The sequence below is a fragment of the Nuphar pumila genome, chromosome 2, assembly GCF_984573655.1.
Source record: "Nuphar pumila chromosome 2, dmNupPumi1.hap1.1, whole genome shotgun sequence".
In the NCBI taxonomy this organism is placed as follows: Eukaryota; Viridiplantae; Streptophyta; class Magnoliopsida; order Nymphaeales; family Nymphaeaceae; genus Nuphar; species Nuphar pumila.
Window position 1 is genome coordinate 24,990,073 of NC_143250.1, and position 24,167 is coordinate 25,014,239.

Consider the following 24,167-nt stretch of genomic DNA (forward strand, 5'->3'; position numbering starts at 1 on the left):
ACCATGAAAACAAGATTTACAAAACCCCATTCATGTATTTTAGAGTAAATAGTTAGATTTACTCTTTTCCCATGGATTTTTCTCAAAAACACCACATGGAAATCAAATCCATGTTCTCTTTCTCATTCGAAACAAGAAAGAAACCTGTACCTTGCAAGAGAATAAAAAAAATTAATGGTGGAAAAGCTTGGAGCTAGAAAAATGGCTTCTTCTTCCTCCTCCTCTCTCTCTCTTTCCCTCTTTTCTTCCTCTTTCTTTCTTTTCCCCCTATTTTTTTTACTAAATAGATGAGAGAGAGGGGGTGATGCCCCCCCTATCTCCAGCTCACTCTCTCTCTCTTGAGAGAGTTTCCAAAAATTTTGGAAACTCCCTCTCTAAGATAGTTTCCATTTTTTTTTGAAATTCTACTAAATGTTGACTTTCCCCTTTTTTTTATGAATTCTAACTTTACTAAAACTCTTTTAGGTAAACATAGGGACTCTTTTAAGGAGTCCCACTCAGCCGAACAATTAAATTTCAGAATTGATATTAATTATTAATTTTTAATTAATAAAAATTATTTATAACTTTCTAAAAATAACCAAATTAACCCTAGAGGCTTTATAACTATAATTATCCTCAAAATAAAACTTTAAATTGAATTTAAAGCTAGGAAAAACACTGGGCATGGATTTGGATCCAGATCTAGATCCAAATCCAAATCCTTACTCTTAACAAAAATGGATCCAGATTTGGACCCAAACCCTTACTCCTAATGAAAATGGATACAGATTTAGACCCAAACCAGATGAATTCGGAGCATAGACCTTAGATCTAGTCTGATCCAATCCTAGATCTGTTTCGACAAACCACACCTTTTTCAAAAAAATACAATTTTTGGGCCAATTGTAGCTCGAATAGAAGAAAATAAAGTATCGTTGAGCTCATAATTCTGAGACGCATCCGACGGTATATAACACGCATATCCCAAATTTCGCTCGAATTTTGCTTGAATTTAAAGGTCAAAAATAAAACTCTCTACCACATTTTGATTGGCTCGCCTCGACCTTGTTGATGAGACCTGGGTCAAACCCGAACTCAAAGGTATCGATTTGAAAATCGAGCTTCAAACAAATTTTCCCCAAACTTAGATAAATTTTTGAAAATCTCAAGAAATGTCTAAGTACCAAAAATATGCGATCTTACATTAACCAAAGATTTTGGGTACCTGAAGACCCACAATTGAGAAAGGAATCTCTGAATGAAGCACACAAATCTATATATACTATATATCTTGGAAACACTAAGATATACAAGGACTTGTAGCAAAATTTCTAATGGACGAGAATGAAACGTGAGATTGTAGAATATATTTTAAAGTACTTGGTATGTTAATAGGTCAAGATTGAACACCAAAGACCTATTGAGACTTTGTAGGCAATAGAGATAGCGTTGTAGAAATAGGAAGCCATTATCATGGACTATGTGGTAGGTCTACCCAAGATTTGACATCATGACGGTGCTATTTGGGTTATTATGGACAACATACTTCTTGCCGATTAGGGTAAATCAGACTTTAGAAAGTATGCTGATTTATATAGATGAGATTGTCAGGTTGCATGGTGTACTGGTATTGATTATTTCTGACAGAGATCTGAGGTTCAGTTCAAACTTCTGGGGTCAATTACAGAAAGCTTTAGAGACAAAGCTCAAGTTTAGCCCCACTTTTCACCTGTAGACAAACAGACAGAAAGGAAAATTTAAACATTAGAGGACATGTGTGCTTATAAACTAGATTGAAAGAGTGACTGGAGTAAGCACTTGAAGTTAGCGAAGTTTGCCTATAATAATGGTTATCATTCGAGCATCAATAGAGTTGTGTACAAAGCACTGTATGGGCGACCCTACAGATCTTCTGTTTGTTAGATTGAGGTTGGTGATTGGTCTATCGAATCAACAATAGTGCTACAACATTATACTGATCAAGTGCAGTTGTTTTGGAAGAGACTTTTGACTGTTTAGAGTCGTGAGAAAAGTTATGTGGATTCAAAGCAAAGTGAGCTTGCTTTTGAAGTCGGAGATCATGTGTTCGTCAAGGTTTCACCGACAAAAAAATGTATTTCAATTTGGCAAGAAGGGCAAACTCAACCCTAGGTATGTATGACCTTTTTTGGTTCTTGAGAAGATTAGAGAAACAACTTACAGACTGAAACTTCCTCCTGAGTTTTTGAACATCCATAATGTATTCCATGTATCAATGCTGAGGAAGTATGTGTCTGACCCGACACACATTATACAATATGGGGATTTTGAGATATAGAAGGATCTTACGATTGAGGAGCATCAAATAAAGATTTTAAACCAATATAAACAAGTATTTCAGACGAAGATTATTCCTTTGGTGAAAGTTCATTGGCAACACCATGGGATCGAGTAATATACTTTGGACCGGATGACGAAATGAGGGCAAAATATTCAAAATTATTCAGTAAGTAACCCTAACTTTACGAACGGTTTATGGGATGTGAAAGGTGATAAATGAGGGCATTTGTGACAATAAAGTGGGCTCTAAACTCATACTATGTACAACAATGTGACTGCTTTAACAACAGAGAGAGTCCCGCCTAACCGGATCCTTAACCGAGCATGGGCTGGTTAATTGTGTGAAGCATGGATTTTCGATGTTAATGAAATGAAGGTGTTGACATATTAAATGCAGTTGTACACTGTGGTGTTGTTTAAATGCATGTTCTAAATTGTTATAAAGCATGCTATCTGAATGTGTTATTATTATGTACCACTGATTGAACACTATTATAGGATTTACAAATGAATGTGCATTAAAGTGTGTAGCATGTAACAATGTGTAGATGCATGATGTGATTCATATTCAATGCCTAAGATGAATGTGTAAATGAATGTGAATGTTTTATAATTAACATGCATGGCATGAAAATGATAATGACATTGAATCAGGCATCAAGGTGCCCAAAGTGGAGGCACAAATTCTTGAGATAGATTCATTATGTGTATGTATGAAAAGCAATAGGATTAATATAATTAAAGAACAAAGCATGAACATTAATTCTATTGATGCTTAAAATAAGAGGATAAGTGGTACTTTCAGCTCTACGAGACTAAGTTTTAAGCATGAAATATTGTTTCTCCCCAACCACGAAGATAGCAAAAACCTACACAGTAACTGCAGGGTGGCAGCTAAAGAGCTCATGAGTGAAGTCTGATATATTAAGATAGAGGTGTTGGGAGCTCTCTCGACAAAGTTGTCCCTCACCCAAGACTGGTGCTCGGTGCCCGATCAGGTGACCAAGCATTGTCGGTCAATACGAACATCAATGCTCTTTTGGAGCCAAGACATCTGATAGGAACAGGGATGGGCCTTACAACTAAAACCTAACTTGGTCATGACTTTGATCGAAATCACATTTACACAACAACCAAAGTCTATGATGAATCTGTATACTTTCCCATTGATGGTACAAGCAGATTCAAAGATGTGAGTTCTTTGCCAACAATCATTCATTTCTTGTTGTGGAGCTAAACAAATCTGCCTAGTGATGAGTGCTTCATCTCTATCTGGCAACAACACTTCCTCATCCACACATTCCTCTTTCGGTTCTTCATCAAAGGATTCAATCTCAGGATCATAAATAGGATCAAACTCAGGATCAAATTGAGCATCCTCTTCCTCATGAGTTCTATCAACGAATAAGGCTTTGCCATGACATTCTGTGGACTTATGACCAGGTTTTCCATAAGTATAGCACTTGATGGGGGTACTCGAGCTAGAGGTTCTCGCCTAATTTTCTATCGAGTCATTCTGGCTCATAATCCTAGATGGGTTTGACGCATTAGGGTGACAGTAGGGTGAAACTACCTTCGTATTGGGAACCACAAGGGCCCGCGCTACCGGTCTAGTCACAGGATCAAACCTAGCTAAGGTCTTCCTCTGGGTAGACCTTTTCCATTGACATGACTTTTGATGTGCCTTAGACACAGTCCAACATTCCACAAAATTCAGCGTATCTTGTAATTGAAAGTTCAGTTCTCCAATATACTTCAATATGAGTTGTTCTCCACTCTCACGGATGTCATTCTGTGTAACAAGATCATGAAATTCTTTGGTGTATTGGTCCACCGAACGGGTTCTTTGTTTCAAACTTTGGTATTTTTGATATAGTTCTCGGTGATAGTTCAATGACAAGAATTGAACATAAAGTTTCTGCTCTATATGCTTTCAACGCTCAATCGGAGCACAACCCTGATGTTTGTGTGATTGCTTGAGCTGTCGCCATCAGGCTGCAGCTCAACCCTTCAATTTGAGGGATATTAATCCCACACGACGATCCTTGAGAACTTTTTTAAATTCAAGGATTTTACGAACTTTGCTAATCCAATCTAAGAATTCTTCAAGAGTTTTAGTCCCCTTGAATTCTAGAATCCCAATGGGATCTCCTCGGCTGTAGGTTATCTCTTCTATTTGGACTTCTTCAGTTTGACTCGAAGTCATCATCAAAATCATACGATTGAGTCTCACGAGTTTCTCAAGAACTGCATGGACTTCGCTCAGCTCACCGATCTTGAACTCTAGCATTTTCAGCCATCTGGCGAGTTAATTCTTTAACTCGATGATTAGCCTCAGCGAGTTGTCTTTGTAAATCTTGAATCTCATATCGATGATCACGGTCATCATTTCCTCTATTAAAGTTATTTTGACCTCGACCGTCCATTCGACCCGCCATGGTGAATGGTACCTAAAAAATTATTTTTTTTGGATTTTCCACTATACCAGGAATTGTGTCAAATTGAGAAATTTGACAACCCTCGCTCTGATACCAAAATGATGTAGAGTCAGTAAGCACTGATCCATGATCCATGATTCAAGATCCAAACGGATCTTGACATGCGCATAAGCTTTTCACGAAAATGAGTCCAAATAGGACTTTAGGAAAATAGGATTTCGGGACTCGAGCACTTTGTTTCGATAGAGGCAGCCCAAAATAGATTTGTGTGCAACTCGCACGACTTTCCAATGAATCTAAAATCACTGGATTCGGATCAGAGGTGTCCATTCCACAGACTCAGAACTGGGATTGATAGATAAGTCTGCGATAGACTTCTGGGCTCCACGAACAGTCTATTTAAAGGGGTTTTCGACCCCTCAAATGGTAGAGTTTGTGGAAACCACCAACAAAGAAAACATAGGTCAAATCTAGACCTTTCCAACAAGCTATGATTTACATTTTTCCGAGTTTTCTATGAGTCTCTAAGAATTTTTGAACTCTCAAAATAGTATGTGATATTTATTATAAAATATAATTTAGGATTCGTAACATGCATTCACATCAACATAAATTTCAGACATACAAACATAAGGATCAGATGAAACTCAAAATAGTAACTAGGTTCAACAATATATCAACTAACTAATTCAAGTTTCAGATTCTCAAGTCATGTAGAAAATATCAAGAAAACTGGAAAACTCAAAAATATAAAATCAGGATATTAACACATGCTTTAACTTCATGACTTTTCAACAATAGCAGAAAGATTGATATTTTTGAGAAACCTAGACGAAGATTCAGCCACAACCTTGAATATAAAAGTTTTAGAGCTACGTCTTAGCTTTTCACAGAGTCAAACAAATCAATTTTTCATGGAGGGAATCTCAAAATAATAAAACATACTAAACACTACCAGGCGTGTTCTGCACCAGACAGGGAACAATTGAGCTTTGTCTATCCGAAACCTTCTTAGTACTTTTCAAGGGTACAAACAACTGATTCACGCAATGGCCTTAACTACAAAGTTGTAGAAGAACATCTTAGCTTTATGAGAAGTTAAAGAATGTCAGAATTTGACCAATATGAAGGTTGATACGGTTGATTCTTCAGAGTTGTCCCAGACAACTCGGTACATGTTATCTTGTTTCTTGATAGAAAATGAGTTACGTTTGTTCACAATGAACTGGAATTTCTTGTGAGCAGCAGAACTATTCAGTGACATGAATGCTTTAAAATTTTTATTCCAACTACAACAAATGATCTACTTGAAACTTACAAACAACAGTCAATAAGAAACGTAGAAGATAACAATGGAGTATAACAAATGAACCAACGATTTTATCTGGAAGATGATAACAATGGGATGTCGTTGAGAAGCAGTCGACATCAAACAGAGATTCACGAACAGTAGGTTGAACAACCCTCTTTGAAGACCAGCAATCACGAACCAAAATGCTTACACAACAACGCCAAGGTCGATCTTCTCAAAGATCACCTTCTACGCTCAAATGAGATTCAAACCTATCTTTGACCCAAAGGAGTTTCCCAAAACCAACCACCTAATTTTTTTTTTATAGTTCAAAGAAGCCTCTTCAGCCTTGGTCGACCTCCCCCTCATAAAGGACTTGGGGAAGAGCCACCATAAAGATGGAATGGCCTTTCCAAGCCAAGCTTCAAAATTCGAATTTGACTAAGCTAATTTTGGCTAAGGACCATTAAGAGATCCAACAACTATATTGACTTGGAATAGTCAAGGCTGGATTTGAATGAAGGCTATATTGGTCCATACCAAGTGGCACCAACTAGTGCCCCTTGGAAATGGCTCTTGATCTAGATCCAAAATATGCAGCCAACTGAATCCTGCACAAAAATGTATTAAAAATGATGCAATTAAAAAAAATAAAAACTACTCGCATTCTCCTTACACCCTCTAGTGCCACCAAAGAATCCTACAGGGCACCAGAACTATCCAGATCCATAGAATCTGGCTCCTAAAAAAAATAAAAATAAAAGATTACATGAAATAAGGACTGTAGACAAAATATCTAAAATATGATTCCATATAGACACAATGGAATCGAAGCATCTAGCGAAGGAGCACGACGAGCATCAACTAAACTGTAGATCCACTAGGACAAGGGGCGTTCTGTAAGCGTGTGGATCGCCTCAGGTAGTGATGCCCAGATCGGGTCTGGAGAGTTGGAATGGGGTCCAACTCCACTTTTGAACTCTACATCACTAAGGCTATCTCAACAACACCTTATAAGTTGTAGACAGGTAGGAAACCATGTCTAAGTTACATGCACATATGGAGATGTCCTGCAGAAGCAAAATTATATAATTCCCACATTAAGGCTTTTGACCCCAGAACAATCAGTGGTTTCTTCATTGGTTATCCAAAAAGGTCAAAAGAATTCAGGTTTTATTGTCCATCTCATACACCACAAATAGTAAAAACAGATAAAGCTAGATTTTTAGAAGATGGTTTTGTTGGTATAAATGCATTGCAAAACCTCTCTTTTGAGAAAATTCAGGATAATGTTACTCCACCTGAAAATTTAAAACTTCCTTTCATTATTCATTCGAATGATGAAACAAAAGTTGATCCAGTTAGTGATGCACCAACTCAAGAAGAACCATTTGTGGATCATGCTGAAGAACATCCACAGGTTGATCAAGTTAGTTCACCTGTCAGGAGATCCACAATAATCAAATGATCAACTATCCATCCAGATTATATGGTGTATATATAGCAGCCCAATGATTTCATAGATATTGAGGATCCATCTTCTTTTATTGAAGTTGTTGAGTGTGATCAATCTTAATCTTGGATAAAGGCCATGAAAGAAGAGCTAGACTCTATGGCCAAAAACCAAGTATGAGACCTTGTCAAATTTCCTAGAGGAGTCAAGCCCATAGGGTGCAAGTGGGTCTTCAAGAGCAAAAGAGACTCTAAATGCAATATCAAAAAGTATAAGGCAAGGCTGGTTGCTAAAGGTTTCACTCAAATGGAGGGCATTGACTATAACGAGATATTTTCTTGTCTCGACTAAGGAGTCAATGAGGATTATTTTTGCCCTAGTAGCTCATTTTGATCTAGAGCTACACCAAATAGATATAAAAATAGATTTCCTAAATGGTGAATTAAGTGAAGAGGTATACATAGATCAACCTCTAGGTTTCTATAAAGGTAAGTCAGACCGTTTGGCTTGCAAGTTGAAAAGTCAATATATAGACTTAAACAGGCCTTCCGTCAATGATATATGAAATTCACCAAAGTCATTTTGACCTTTGGATTCACTGAAAACATTGTTGATCGATGTGTATACCTCAAGACAAGTGGGAGTAAGTTCATAATTCTGGTACTTTATGTGAATGACATCTTACTTGCAACCAACGATAAAAATATGCTGACAGAAACTAAGCAATTTTTATCCTTTCATTTTGAAATTTTTATCCTTCCATTTTGAAATGAAAGACCTGAGAGAGGCTGCCTATGTTCTCGGCATTGAGATCCATTGAGACAGGTCTAAAGGTGTACTAGGTCTCTCTCAGAAAGCTTATATTAATAAAGTTCTCAAGAGATATGGGATGGAGCATTATGCTCCTACTACGACACCCATATTAAAAGGAGATAAATTGAGCCTTAAGGACTGCCCATAGAGTAAAGACTAAAAAAGACAGATGACCATGATACCATATGCATCAGTGGTCGGCAGCTTGCAGTACTCTCAGACATGCACTCGTCATGACATATCATTTGCAGTCGGGGTTCTTGGTAGATTTCAGTCGAATCCTGGTCTAGCTCACTAAAAGGCTGCTAAGAAAGTCATGTGCTATCTGTAAGAGACAAAGCACTATATGTTAACCTACAGAAAGGTGGACCACCTTGAGGTTATCAGCTATTTAGATGCAAATCTGGGAGGTTGTCTTGACAGTAGAAAGTCTACCACAGGATGTACATATTTCTGCTAGTTGGTGTTGTGATTTCTTAGAGGAGTGGGAAGCAATATACTACTGCTGCCCACACCATGGAGGCTGAGTCATAGCTCTATTCGAGACAACTTCACAGGCCATTTGGTTGCGAAACTTCATCTCAGGACTTCAGGTGGTTGAATCCATTAGGAGACCATTGAAAGTATTCTGTGATAATGAAACTGTTGTATCCTTTTCCAATAACAATAAAAGTACTACGTCTTGTAAGCATATGGAGTTGAAGTATTTTGTTGTAAAGGAGATGACGAAAAATCTTTTGGTGTATATTGATAACATAAGGACTAAGAAAATGGTAGTTGATCGTCTTACTAAGGGTTTGACTTCGGGATTATATGCTGAACATGTTAAGATGATGAGCTTGTTTGAAACCCTGTAATCATGTACATTAACTTTTATGTGATCACATTTTGGTAATAAAGATATGATTCTCTCTTTCTCTCTTTTATTGGTTATGCATCAAGTTTGCTCATAAAGTTTAAGAGTTTATTTGGACTGATAAAGTGGACTTAAGACCTATCCACATTAACTTTCACATACTCGGGTCAAGTGGGAGAATGTTGAGAAACATTGTGTCCCTTTGTATGTGTCTCTTCCCATGCATCATACCTTTTGGTATGATGCATGGTGACCCTTCGGAGGTATCCCTTGGATACCTATATATAACACAATGATGGGCAGTAGTATAAGAAAAGAAGAAAAAAATGAAATTGAAGGCTTATAGAGATCAGTCCATGCTCATCCACTGCTTGAAAGCCTGTACTCATCAGCAGAAGCAGTTCGACTGAGGAGATCGTCCGTCTCTTATATCAACGCAATGGCAGGAACAGGTATGTGGCCTTATCTCTTCTTATATGTGGGTATTATGTTGTGTGTTATGCATGCATGTCAATGTGTATGCTCCTCCATGATGCCCCCACATACTCACCTTGAATGATGAACTGATTTAGGGGTAAAAAGGAGTCGTCAAACATATTTGATCAAGTCTTGGTTATACATAACTGATTCTATCTACCAACACCATAGCAAATAGTTGGTACAATCCAGTTTGATGGAGACAAGGCTGAAGAAGGCATTCCACAATACAATAGGATCGAGAGGCAACAGGCAACGTAAGACTGCAAGACATCCTTGAACTCGAGGACAAGCTTGAGCCGGCCATAGAATCACGAAGAAATCACTCACTAATGGGCTCCAACTAGGGTAATCGAGCCTGACTCTCATACCATGTAAAGATTAGAGAATGAACATAAACACACACAAACACACAAAAGAACACGTTTTTACGTGATTTGGCTTAAGATGCCTACATCCATGATAATGACTCTTCGCCCTTTTTTTCTTATTTCATATTCTCTTTCTTTCTCACATAAGCGTTTTTGGAGTTCTCTACATAATATACATTAGTCTTTACATTTATGAGATTCTTTTTAAAGTAGGTGAGGTTGTCAACTCTTAGAAGATTGAGATAAGTGAATGAAATTTTCTCTCACAATAAAAGCTTACCATTCTTTATACTTTGTTCTTTGTTTTCTCCTCTTTATGTCTTGCCAAATTCAATGTACCACCTTAATGAGGTTTATTTTCTTTCACTGATGCCTTTTTTAATATGTTCTTCCGTAATCATATTACTGGTGAGATCACATACCTTTTATTGGGTGTTGCCTTTTCCAATATTTTTTTTCAGCATCATATTGTTGGTGAGATGTACACAACCATGACATACCTTCTGGGCTCAGCTCCTTAACGTGCTTGGGTGTCAGTGACCCCACCCGGTGGTTTACCTTGCGGACGGTGGGCCAATTAAGTGGTCCAGTTTTTGATGAGGGTTCTTCGTCATATAAAAACAATTAATAAACGCTATGCTGAAAATTGACCAACCCAAAATAATGGGGTTTTCATCCTTTTAACGGCGATTTCTCAATATTAATATAGTGCCTGATTGGAAACCGAGGACAAGCAAGGCTACTATGATCGGGATCCTACATCAACCGGGCTGGATCGCTCCTACCTTGGCTGAAAAAGTTCATTATCATTTGTCATGGGAAGAAGTCAAAACCATGAGCATCAATGCATTATAACATGGTGCTCGGTTTGTCACCATCCCCATGCTGCAATATATATATATATATATATATATATATATATATATATATATATATATATATATATATATATATATATATATATATATATATATATATATATATATATATATAAAGAAGATGGATGGTCCACCCCTTCAAAATATGTATGTTAGATCTATTTTTTTGGCAAATCTGACAGTATAAATGCCATATTCATAATTGAAAACATGGATCAAAGTTTTTTGATGTGTAGGTAAGATTTTATAATATAAATTTTTTTATAAATTTTAGAACCGTTGATTTTTGGATCCTTGTAAAATCTTATCTACACATCAAAAAAGTTTAATCCAAGAGTATTAATATGCTTTAAACCATAGAGATCACATCTATATTGTCAGATTTGCCAAAAAATACATCTAACATACACATTTTGAAGGGGGGACACGGGTGAAATATATATGGTTAATATTTGGTGCCTTTGAAGGTACCAAATTATAAGAAACTATTGAGCTAAAAATTATATGTTCAAGCTTTATCAACTCAACTGACCACATAGATGTGTTCAGAAAGTTTTGTTTAAGAAGGATCAAGCCTTGGTTCATGTTATTTCAATCCGAAAATATGATTTTTTAAGTTTATAAAATTTCAGTGCATTATAGACCGTTCATTTTTGGAGCCCTTAAAAAAACTGCTCATGTGTCAATATTATATGTTTTAAAACTCATTTTCCACTAAACATTGAAGATCACATTCATAAGATATATTTAAAAAAAAACCAAAGTGTACGATTTTCAGCTCCATAGTTGCATATATATATATATATCATGAAACACTTGTCATCCAGCACAAATCAGATACTTTTGCGCCGCTGATCACAAGCGTGATCAGCGGCCCAATTTTTTTTCGTGAATACGGTTTTTAGCGTGGTCTTGACCACCGCTAAAAACTTAATTTTTGAATTTTTTTGGCGCACGGTGCATGACTGTTCATCCGAGGGTCATTCGATGCCAGGGGAGTTCAACGATACTCATTTTCCTATATATATAGATATATATGGCTGCATAATAGGGTTTTCTTTTTTGTCTAGATTCAATAGTGAACAAATTATTCAGATCCAAATAAGGTTTCAAATAGTTGCACTGAAATAAATAAAACGCTTTAGATCCAACTTAGGCCACATCTGAGCTGAATCCGACCCGTTATGCCCCTATCCTTCGGCAACATCAACGGTAAAATACTAAAATACTGGGCAGCTAGACAAGTTAATGGTAATACCAATGTTCTCAGTATCGGTTGGTATTGGCCCGATACATATAGTATCGGCAGAAAGTCGACACATTTCGCCCCCAAAATTTGTGATTTTTTAATAAATGTAAAAAATATTCTTGCTGCTATGCACCAAAGGTTGAAGAAGTTAATGCATGCCCACTAATATGAGGTCAACCTTAATCTTTGCCGTTCCTATAAATACCACCTCAAAATGTTGGCAAACAGCATCCCTTCAGTTGCCTTCCATCATCTTCAAAGTGCATGCCATGGCTAAAACGGAGGAATTTCACAAGATGTTGGTCGTAGGGATGATGCTTTTCATGCTATCCGTTCAAGGAGTTTCTGGTAATAACCATGATTAACTATGTAGACTTTCATTTTCTTGCTTTTCTTTTCTTTTTCCTTTTTTAACTAAATCTAAATTTTTCTTTTAAGTTTGCATTTTTTGCATCATATGAAACCTGATCAAGATCGTGACCCTTCCAAGTTTATCCGTGATCAATCAGGTTATTGTGCTAAGATTTGTCCTTATGATTGGTAAATGGAGTTTGTTTGACGCCATCTGGAACATGACCAAGGTCGTGAATTTCGGAAATGAAAATTTCGAAGTTCATGTTCATGGTCATCTTTTGATATGGTTGCAGAGGGTACCATATTCCACACTGGCGGCCCAATAGTTCACTACTGCATCGATCAATGGATTTTGTTTCTCATGAATTAGAATGAATTAAATGTGGATTGAGCAAAATGTGGAAATTAATCGTATTAATGAACTTACATTTTGGTTTTACATGAATGGTGACGAATCTCATGAACACCATTATGTCTCTAATGGTTTATTCCAAAACCGATCGCATTTTGCAACATCCAAACTTGGAAAATGAAATCATAGTTTATTTTGACCGTTATGGGATTTAGGTAAGATTTGCATCCAAATAGGTTGGTCATTCAAGTTTAGGGTTTGAAACAACTTGAACCCAGATCCAGGATCCAGTTTGGGCATTCCGATCCAATCCTGGTTTCATATCCTAGAGGCTCCGACGTATTTCACACGGATACTTTTCGACAAAAGAACCGGAATGCAAGAGTAGATTGAAACAATCGGGACATGATTTTGGCCAAAATCACATCTGGCTAACCAGATTGGATTTAGCAGGCCCTAAAAGACATAGAAAATATGGAATCCAAATGGCGTGCTTACCTACTATCCAAACTTGAATGCACTTGCTCCACAGTGCTTGTTTTGCACTTCATCATTTTTTTCTTCATTTTTATTGCAAATTGTGATTCCTGTAATGTGTTTAGGTATACCCATGGAATTTGTCCAAGTTGATAAACAGCAACACTTTCATTAATAAGGAAAGACCTAGATTTCAAGAACTTGTGTGACACCAACGGGGGGCTCCACTTGTCTGGTAGGAGCAGCTAGTGCACGTCACAACGTTGAGCGATCAAAACCCAATGGTATAGTTGTATAACTGGTAGGGGTCTGCCTAACCCCAGCTCGCCTATCAAAACAAAAAAAATAACTGGTGTGATGCTAAGCAAACCCTCAAGGTGCGTTTGGGTGGAGTAGAAGAAGACTCTGCACATGGGTTATTCTTCCGGTGAAACTAAAGTTGTTTGGGAGCCTTGTGTTGGGCCGGAAACAAGATTTCCATGTGTTGCCAAAACAAGGAGTTGGTATTCATGGTATTTCCAATTTCACAAGATGTTTGGGAGCTCATTGTGGATTTCAAGTGGTTTTGACATTTCCATGAATTGATGCTGGCTCCCAAAAAAACTGTCATGCTATGACATTTCCATGAAATGATTTTGAAAATTCATTTTTATGTGTTTTTGTCCAATCAAAAGAACAACAAATTTTCAAATTTCATCTAGTCTATCCCTAAAAAAGATTGTGCACAACATTCGTATCAAACTAAAATTTTTTAAAAAAATTGTGAAAAAGCTGGGATCAAATAGATGAAAAAGAGAAAAACAATGCCTCAGAAATGTATATCAACTTCAAGAGTTGCATAATTTTCTTAGAACTAAAAAAGAAAAAGAGTGAAAATGATGTCGCTATTAAAAAGGATTTTCAATAAAAAAACTGTCATCTAAAACCCATTCTTTCTAACAAACGCATTAAAAAGAAAAAGAAAGCAACAAAAGAAGACAATCTCAAACCCCTTTCCCTTACTCTCCAACTTCTGCTTCTCTTTCCACCACTGCATCATCAGTGACCCTATCAATCAATACCCCCCCAAAACCATTCCTGTACATCCAAGGAAGTCAAGAAGAAGAAGAATAAGAAGAGGAGGAGGAGGAGAAGAAGAAGAGAAGGGGAAGAGGAAGAGGGGAGAAAGAAGACAAATAGATTAGTTAGGAAGGAAGAAGAAGAGAAGGGGAAGAGGAAGAAAGGAGAAATAAGAACCGATCAGTTATGGAGGAAGAGGAAGAGAGGAGAAAGAAGATGAACCTAGGTGCTGAAATCACCTTAGATGCATAGGAGCGGCATTGCAGCTGCATCCGATCCTTGGATTGCCAACGACTACCTCTTTAGGAGGGAGTTGTATTATGGTATTGGGGGATGGAGTTGTGTTGTCAACTCCAGTCTCAATGCATGGTTTTGGCAACACTAAGGCTCTGTTTGGGAACCCGTGCTGGAGGGAGTCCCAAGGAGTAGGGAAAACTACTGAATTTCAAGGAAAAATGGATTTTGGAGGAGTTGTAGACTCACTTTTTTATTTTGGAAGCATAAACAACTCCTTTAAGGATGTAGGCTTTCAACTACTACCACTTCCTCATCATGTTTGGGGACTCACCGGAATCCTTGTGAATCCAGTAAATGTAGTGTTTCAGCTATTCTTTTCTATAAATAGTCTGGCATTACTAGGATTTTACCCTACAAACGCCAGACCCAAGCCACACATAAGGGTGGAGGGCCGGAGTTGTTAGCAACCAGCCCCCACTCCCCCACCCCACCAGATTGAGTATTCGACCCAATCCAAATCCGATTAGTCGGGTTCAGTAAAGCAACTAGAATCAGATTAATAATTGAACTCAGATTTTGGGCATACAGTTTTGCAGCGGAATCCAACAGATAATCCAATTTGATTACGAACAAAATATATCTGATTAACTAATCAGATCCAGATTCTGCATTACCTTTTTCCATCCACTCTGAATCTTCAGTAATGCCTAGATTGGGACGAGTCTGACCCATTTACATCCCTACCAACACTTTAGCTGGAAGATCCATGAAGCTTTTGTTGAAATGTCTATCTCAGATTCTTTACCTTCATTTTGAGGAGGATATGGGATACAGTGTTCACTCCGAATATTCTTAGATATACAGATATCTAAGATCCGTGGAATATACAAGTACACCTCCACTAAGGAAACTAATAAAATGCTATAGGAATTGCGAACCCCACATATATGTTCCGTTGTTGTTAGCTAGCTATGTCGCATAGCACATAAGAAGAAGAAATAAACCAAAATCATTTTTCGTTTTTCTTTACACGTGTAAACAGGTGGGGTCACGTGCGAGAAGCTTCCAAAGGATATCTGTGCTTTTTCGGTCTCATCATCCGGAAGGCGCTGCGTGCTGGAAAGATACAAGCATGGTGCGCAGGTTGAGTATACGTGCGTACAATCCCAAGTGAAGGCAGTGAATTTGGTAGAATGGATCGAAGCTGATGAGTGCGTCAAGGCATGTGGGGCAGACAGAAACTGGGTTGGCATCTCCTCTGACCCATTGTTGGACCTTCAATTCGTGGAGAAACATTGCTCCGCTCCCTGCTATAGAAGGTGCCCTAACATGGTGGATCTATACTCCAACCTTGCAGCTGCAGAAGGTAAGCCGGGAGGGTATTCCCAACTTAAAGGAACCACCCTTGCATTTTATACGAGTTGAACAATTTATATAAAAAAAAAGGCCTAGATCTTTGTTTTTTTTTTTTTTTTTTGTTCTTTTAAGGATTATGACTATGGTCTAGCAATCCCACATTTTCGAGAGACCAAAACTTAATCTTGCTAACCTCCTCCCATTGACAGATATAAGCAGTTTTAGGGTATATGTTCAATACAGTCAATTGTAGGTATAATCTATTTGGAACCTCACGTTGCAAGTTGTTTAGACTCACCCCCAGGGGGGTTGGTGTAGTGGGGTGGGGCCCTGGCTGCTAGACGGGCAGTCAAAGTTCGATTCTCATGAGCACCGCCTCTCTGCGCAAGCGAATGCATACCATAGGCAGCAGGAGCAGGGGTCCTAGACTTGGAAGCAGATCAGGTCATGCTGAAAATGAGTGTTTTTGCTCATGCGAACATCGTGGCCGTCTGTTTGCATTTTGGATGAATGCCACGTGGTTTTGTTGACTTTTGAGCTTTTTAAATGCAAATCGGATGGCCACGATGTCAGCATGAGCAAAAACGCTAATTTTCAGCATGACCGGATCTGCTTTCCTAGACTTGGAGTTTTACGCTACCCTAGGTATGGCAAGCTGAGCGTGCCGGGTACAGTTTCTTCGGGTTATAAATTAAAAAAAAAGTTGTTTTGACTCAATCTAACCTCATTGATGGGTTCAGCATAGTCAATTTAGTGAGAATCGCTCCTTGGATCATGTTTTTTGAAACTAAAAAATGTTTTCCTTTTTAGTCAAAGATTTTTTGTGCATTTACAACTGTCAATTTTTGCATTGCCGGAAACCTTACACAAGTCAGATTCAAGCAATTCAAAAGTCAGTTCTTACAAAAAATGGCATGTAGATGACATCCATGAGGTCGTTTGGACAAAAAATAAAACAAAAAATTAAAAAGAAAAGAGTTTTCTAAGTCATTTTTACATGCAAACAATTATATCAAACTTTAATACAGTTATATATATACATCATTGGTTCTTCATGATTCTCATTACGTTGTGGACGGTGCTAATTTCTCTGTTCCATGGCATGTTTTGCAAATGATACCCCATAGATATGTTCAACATGGTCCATTTGCTAGGAACTAGTTTTAAGGTTACATTTTTTTGATAATTTTTTTTTGAATATAAAAAATATAAAACTTTGTGAGTTATTGGTTTTTGAAGTTTTTTCAAAAGCCTAATTATGTCATTGAAAAGATGATTCCTTATAAACAAACCATATAAATCACATTTATAAGTTGATATTTTAAAATTTATTAAAAAAATGAAACATTCACAATCCGAAACATATGGACCGTATATAGACTTTTTTTGTGTGTGAATCTAACCTTACTGATCTGATCTACATGGTTTGTTTAGTAAAAATTATATCTTACAGCATGCCATTATGCCATATACAAGTTTTGAAAAATCAACTGCTCAAAAAGTAACTTCTACAAACGTGATTTTCTAAGTTACGTTGAAAAGAAACTATTCAAGATGTAATCCCTGGCAAACAAACCATGCCGAATGCACATAGGAGGTCAGATTGACTAGGCAAAGCTTGTGCCTATGATTTATAACGGGATAGTATGGTATAGTAGACAGCTGCATCTAGACATTGTTTCAATGCAGAGCAAAATCGTAATCATGCTAGACATTGTTTCAAATATTTGATGTGTTGTCAGTGTAGTTGTCTTTTTAAAAAATAGGAAGTTTTAAAAAATGCACCTAAATCTTGGCAATAATAGAAAACACATTTATGTTTTTGATATTGTTAAAAACGCACCTAAATTTTTGCTCCATTAATTAAAAACACTCTTTTGTCTATTTAACATGGGCTATCGTTAAACCAAGTTTATGATAAATTATTATTTTACGTTAAAGTAATATTGCTTGTTTAGAAACATTTTTAAAATCATACCTAAAGTTTAACAATAATTAAAAGCACACCCAAGTTTTGGTAATTGTAGCATAATTTAATAACTTTGATAGAAGTGAACCCTAGGTTTTTTATACTATCAAAAAGTTTAGGTGTGTTTTTAACAATATTAAAAACTTAGGTGTGTTTTTTATTATCACTCAATGTTTGTGTTTTTGAAAATTTCCCTCAAATTATTAAGAATTTTGTTTTTCTAAAAAGAAAATGCTATGAGTATGCACATCTTGTTCATTACTGGAAATTGATTAGGCCTATGTTGATAAGTCTAAGCCAATAATGAGTTGCAAATCCCACATTTTAAAGGATTAAAAATGTGAGATCTTTTTTTTTTGTAGTTTCTTGCTTAAATTCAAGAAACATAAAAATAGTAACTTCAGTTGTTTCTTATAGTTTCTATCCTAAATTCACCACATGTAAAATATCAACTTGTTTTGCTGAAAGATTACCTCTTGTTTTTCCTAGTTCATGCAAAAAATTTGATTCACTTTTTCTTAAATAATATTTTGGATATTTTGTTTTGGAAATGTAACTTGTTTTCTACTAAATAATACTTAAAGATCATATCTATACGATCTGATCAACAAAAAAGTTTGAAAATTTTAAAAATCTAAAGCTTGTATTAGGTGGGAGTAGGTGCTCTGGGAGCAGACTATATATATATATGGGAGAATATTTGTTATATTGCAAATATAATAGACTTAGCAAAGTGGTGAAACCCTTTTTTGGGGGGCTTTTTTCTCACATCTAACACTATAGATGTGATCACCATGTTTTATTTAGTGAGAACTGACTTTTGGATCATTGGAATATACTGGTATACAAGATTTTTGGATGATCCAAAAATCAACAGCTATGAATGTATCAATTTTTTTTACTCATACAAATAAGGTTTTTGTTGAGAAAAAAAAGATTCAAGACTCAATTCCTATTAAATTGAGCATGTTGAACACATCTATGAGGTTAGATTGTGTCAAAACAACTCACATCATGAGATTCCTACTCGATTATAGCGAATATAAATCCTATGTCTGTGTGTGTGTTTATATTTGGTACTAATGAAGGTACAAAGCTATTGAGCTAGAAGTCATAGTTTCAAATTGTATCAGCTCAATTTAGCCACATAGATGTATTTGGCATGGTTTGTTTGCAGGATGAAACCTTGGACTGTGGTGTTTCACAGTAAAAGCATAATTTTTTAAGAAATATAATTTTGGTACATTGTGGGCCATTGGTTTTTTAAGCCTTTAAAGAACACATAACACAATAATGTGATTCAAAACATATTTTCTACTAAACAAACCTTGTAGATCATAATCATAAGGTTAGATCTACAAAAAAATTTAAAAAAAGTGAAAATAAGTTGATTTTTACTCAATAGTTTTGTACCTTCATTAGTACCAAATATTAAACATATATATATATATATATATATGTGTGTGTGTGTGTGTGTGTGATGCCCCAAAATTTTTAACCCAAAAAAATATAAATTTTTTGTTTAAATCACAATGAAAATAGTTTATTGAGAATCTGGTTAAATATTTTAGGTGAGTTACAGGTAATTAAACACAACTTCCATTCCATAAAATGAATTGTCTTTAACATCATTTTGATCAATTACATACCAAGCAAATTCTTAAATGATTAAAAAAATTATTTAAAACAGAGTTTTGCATAACACAAGTAAAAAATGTATGGTCTCTTGGTGCCACCCGCAGCAAGCCCACAACTGCTCCATGTTGATCATTCTTTATTTGAAAATTGTTAAATATATAGGAGTCCGAGTAACACAGTAGCAATATGTATATTCATTGTGTTAAGGGTACATAATACATGTACATCTTTCTAATATGCAATAAACATTCTTATTAATGAACACATGCAATTCATACATAGGACATGCGGTAAAACCATCAATTCACTAAGCAAACAAATTTTAAATTTAAAATGATACATTGCAGAAATAAAATACATCATTCACCTTATCTAGGCATACATTTCATTGCATAAAAAAATTTATTTAATTTCTTCATTTAACTTTTCCTGTGGATACGCACCGGCTAAGACATCATAGCAGACTGATACCATATGGGGGTTCATTATGCGATATATATTTTTTTATATAACCTGTGTGACTAGTTGTACAAATATCTTAAGGGGAAAGTCTGTGATGGAGAGAGTACTCTTCAAAAGTAGAAACTAGAATAGGATGCAACTCAAGACTTCTACAAAAGACATGGACCTACCAATTAAGACACATTGATAGTCTTGCCCCCCTAACTCTGAGGACTAGAGACTGGGTGAGATACCTAGCTCTCACAAAAACAAGAATGTTCCAAAAAGTGTACTATCTATCATCTTCAAGGTAGACCATGGGTCCAGTAACATATATCATCTTTCAGGAATACTCAAAACCCAATAATTCGGTAACATATGCCATCTTTCAAGTATACTTAAAGTCCAACAATTTAAGTTATGTGTGCATGCATTACTTTGTTTATCACTTAGTGCATTTACAACGCAACATCAGTTACTCTTAATCACATGTCTGGCTCGAGGCATTTCAAGTACATGCATAATTTCATATCTTACTGTAAACTTATATCTCATGTCACACACATACTTTGTGCTCTTATTACACTACAATGGTTTCTCAAAACCACAGGCTCATATGCATACATGTAACAACAACCATGAATCAACACACATTTTCATATGATATCGATAGCATGTTACAATTTACATATCAACACCTAATTATTGATTAAGGTGCCCAATTCATTTCATGAAAATCATACCATTTTCATGCACAATGCATTCACATGTATATCATACGCGATTATAATATTCTGCTTGCTCAATTTTTTTAAGTTATTTATTTGCCATAAATGCATGCATACGTAATTAGGTGAAACTGATTTTGTTACAACACACCTTAAAATTGTTGTTGCATAACTTTAAAACACTTTGTTGTCAACTAGATTTCTGATAGATTGAATGGTCAAGGAAGAAAGTAACTCGACCATTACAAATTTTCATGACCGAACAAAATTGAGCCCTAAGCTCACTGTGTATTTTACCTTTAGTATTTTTTTTAATGGTAAACGGGCAAGCTGGGCTTCAGCTGAGCCCCACTTATTATTTTAATTGAGCCTGTAATTTCCCAACACAAGCTGACGTGCATCAACTGCTTCTGCCATACAGGCGAAGCCCTTGTTGGTACTCTTCTCTTTTTTTTCTGAGTAGCTAAGGTTGGACAAACCCCAATCTGGTTTTATTTCCTCAATTCACAATTGAGTTTTCAACGACAATGCCCCAACTTTAAGTGATGTGCATCTGCATGTTAAAAGACAAGTTGAGATTGGCAGACCCCAACCTGATAAATTTTTTTTAAAGGATCAGCTGGGGTTGGACAAATTCCATCTGATTTTAATCAAGTTCACTTATGGGTTTTGAAACAACATTGTCCCAACACCAGGTGACGTGCAGCTACGTATATGCATTTTTATTTTTATATCATATACACTAGACTATTGGTCTATAGTATAAGTATATATATAATTTATAATAAAAGAAATATTCATGGGTCTATGTATGATACGTTTACACCTTTTATTTGATCCTGGATATCATGTGGTCACTAAATTTGGACCCATGTGCATACCAAACTGACCTAACATAATCCCTAGTTTTTTTTCTCTAAAGTTGTGCTCTTTAAAAATAAATGTTTTTGGACTTTTCGTGCTTTAGGTTTTAAACCTTACCAACCGTGCTTCACATTTATGGCTTCATATATATTTCATAATACATATTAACTAAAAAAAATGTGAGAAGATGGGGTATATTTCCAAACCCATCCTCCTCTCTTTCTCAGTTGTAGTCTTTCCTAAAAATATTGAGAGGGAAAGGCAATATTCGATCTTAACTTATTTAAAAATTGTCCCCACTTATTAGCCATATTTGATTGACTTAATGAATATGGCAATTTGTAGGTAAGTTTTTATAAAGTTTGAAAATTGATGGTGTACAATTTTTTATAAATATTTAAGCTTAAAAATTCATGCTTCTTCCAAGCATCATTTTATAGCAAATCGAATGTGGTTAGAGAGAGAGATTGGTTCCTTTGGTAGGGTGTGGACAATCTCAATTTCATTTTTTGATATCTTTTTTTGGAATGTGACCTAAAAGATGGGATCTATATAGTTTGTTTAGTAAGAACCAACTTTTAAAACATCCAATTATAACATGTGAATAAGTTTATATAAGGTTTCAAAATTCAATGGCTATGAATTTTTTTAATTTTTAAAGCTCATAAAATCATATTTATTCATTAAAATAGCATGATCCAACAATCTATTCCTAACAAATGAATCATGCTAATTAAACACATCTGTGGGGTCTGATTCATGACACATGGCTTGAAATAGTCAAAATCATTATTGTCCACAATTTATGGAGGGTTAGTAGGAACCAATCTCTCTCTCTCTCTCTCTCTATATATATATAATTTCTTTGTTCCATTGATGTGGTCTAGGTGTTTCTCTTCCTCAAGTGTGCGTCAATCTCCGGCGTGAGATACTGGAGAGTGACTTGGAAGGACCATTTGAAGCTCCATCCTCCATGCCAGCACCTTCGGACCTCGTTTCTCCATCTTCCATGCCAGTCCCTGCCTCCTTTGCGGCTTCAGCTTCCATGTTCATTTTGCACCTCCTTTACATAGTAAAAGTCATTTGATGTTGGGCACTTGCCAGTTATCGTCTAAATCTTCAACTGATAAAGTCTAGTTGTAAAGTTGTGTCATTTCATAGTAGAAACATGTGTAAGTGGTTGTGCTTTCTTACATGATCAACAATAAAAGTTGTTTTCTTTCTAGCTCAAATCCCTCTTTAGTTTGACACAAACGAAAAGAGGATGAGCTAGCTTTGCCAAAGCAAATTGATATATAGGTCGAATATTGATTGTGTAGAATACCCAGCTCTGAACTTCTCACCACTGGTCGTGAGCAATGTTAGAAATAGATAGATGTCAGACAACAAGCAATCTTGATCCATGCCCATGTGTTATCAAGACAAATCTTGGTCAGACAACTTAAAGGCCACTCTTACGAAGTCAAATCGGCTGCTTGACAGGGCTGGCGACTTTCACTATCGCACCAATGCATTCACGGTCTGCAACATCAACACTGCAGTGTTATGGTTCCATTGATTCCGAGATGGGTGGTTGAAATGAGATGGGTGTAATGGCCAATCTATATGACTCACAATCCTCAGGACATGTACAATATTTTTCTCATGTGTCGTTTCTTTATTTTATTTTTGTAACCCACATAAGCTAGAAAATACACAAGATATTGAATACCAAACAAACAAAATACATTTATAATCCCTTTATTTTTCAGATAAGACAAGCATCCCCACTGCAAACCTGGAAGATACAAACACCATCTCCTTGCTAGGGGTGCACAACGAGCTGAGCTAGCTTGGGTAAGCTTGACTCAAACTCATTCGAGTAGATAATTGAGTCGAGCGCGAGCAAGGGTTCAAGCTCAGTATGTATAAATAAGCTGAGTTTGATCAGACAATCAGCTCGGTTGAGCTCGATTAACCAGATTAAGCTCAGTTTGTGTAATTATGCAAGGCACTCAGTATTGCTATATGAGTAAATTTTGCTTCCTTAATAAACACAAAGGTCATGGCTATACAGACAAGACATTGAGATTTTGGAAAGGAGGTGGGGAGTTCGAGTTGTTTGCGCCTCACTATTCAGTTAACATTTTCTTAAATAAAGATCTTCAACACAATCCGAGCTGATTCCGCCTAAGCTCGGCTTCAACTCGGCTAGTGTGCAGCCCTAGTGGTGTATAGCCATGATTTTATCATTCCTCTCCTTTCCTTCTCACCCCGACTCTCCCCCCCACCCACCCACCCCACCCCACCCCACTTGACCTTCCTCTTCTGACCCCATGGCATTCACTGACGAAGGCATCTCCTTGCAACGGCTTATTCCTAGTGATAAGAGCTCCCCAACGACGATTTAATTGGGTGGTACTCTTTTTTTGTTAGAGATAAAGGATGGATTCAATCCACAATCTTATCTTCAGATTTGTCTTGAATTCAAAGAGATTTACTTGGAAATTTGGCAATAACAAATCTCCTCACATATCTGAAGCATCTATTAAATATTCAAAGGAAACTCTATGACATGCACGGTGA

General features: G+C 36.4%; 1 protein-coding gene across 1 annotated transcript; it reads left to right on the top strand.

The window, feature by feature from the left end:
- Nucleotides 1-9,591: 9,591 nt before the first annotated feature.
- Nucleotides 9,592-22,689, top strand: LOC149845056 (uncharacterized). The gene is made up of 3 exons (XM_089986952.1): nucleotides 9,592-9,604; nucleotides 15,649-15,972; nucleotides 22,508-22,689. The coding sequence occupies exons 1-3, from the start codon at nucleotides 9,592-9,594 to the stop codon at nucleotides 22,687-22,689; spliced, it is 519 nt and encodes a 172-aa protein (XP_089843078.1).
- Nucleotides 22,690-24,167: the final 1,478 nt, after the last annotated feature.

Coding starts and splice junctions, on each gene's coding strand:
- LOC149845056 (XM_089986952.1), top strand. Junction 15,973..22,507: donor CAACCTTGCAGCTGCAGAAG/GTAAGCCGGGAG, acceptor CTCTTCCTCAAG/TGTGCGTCAATCTCCGGCGT.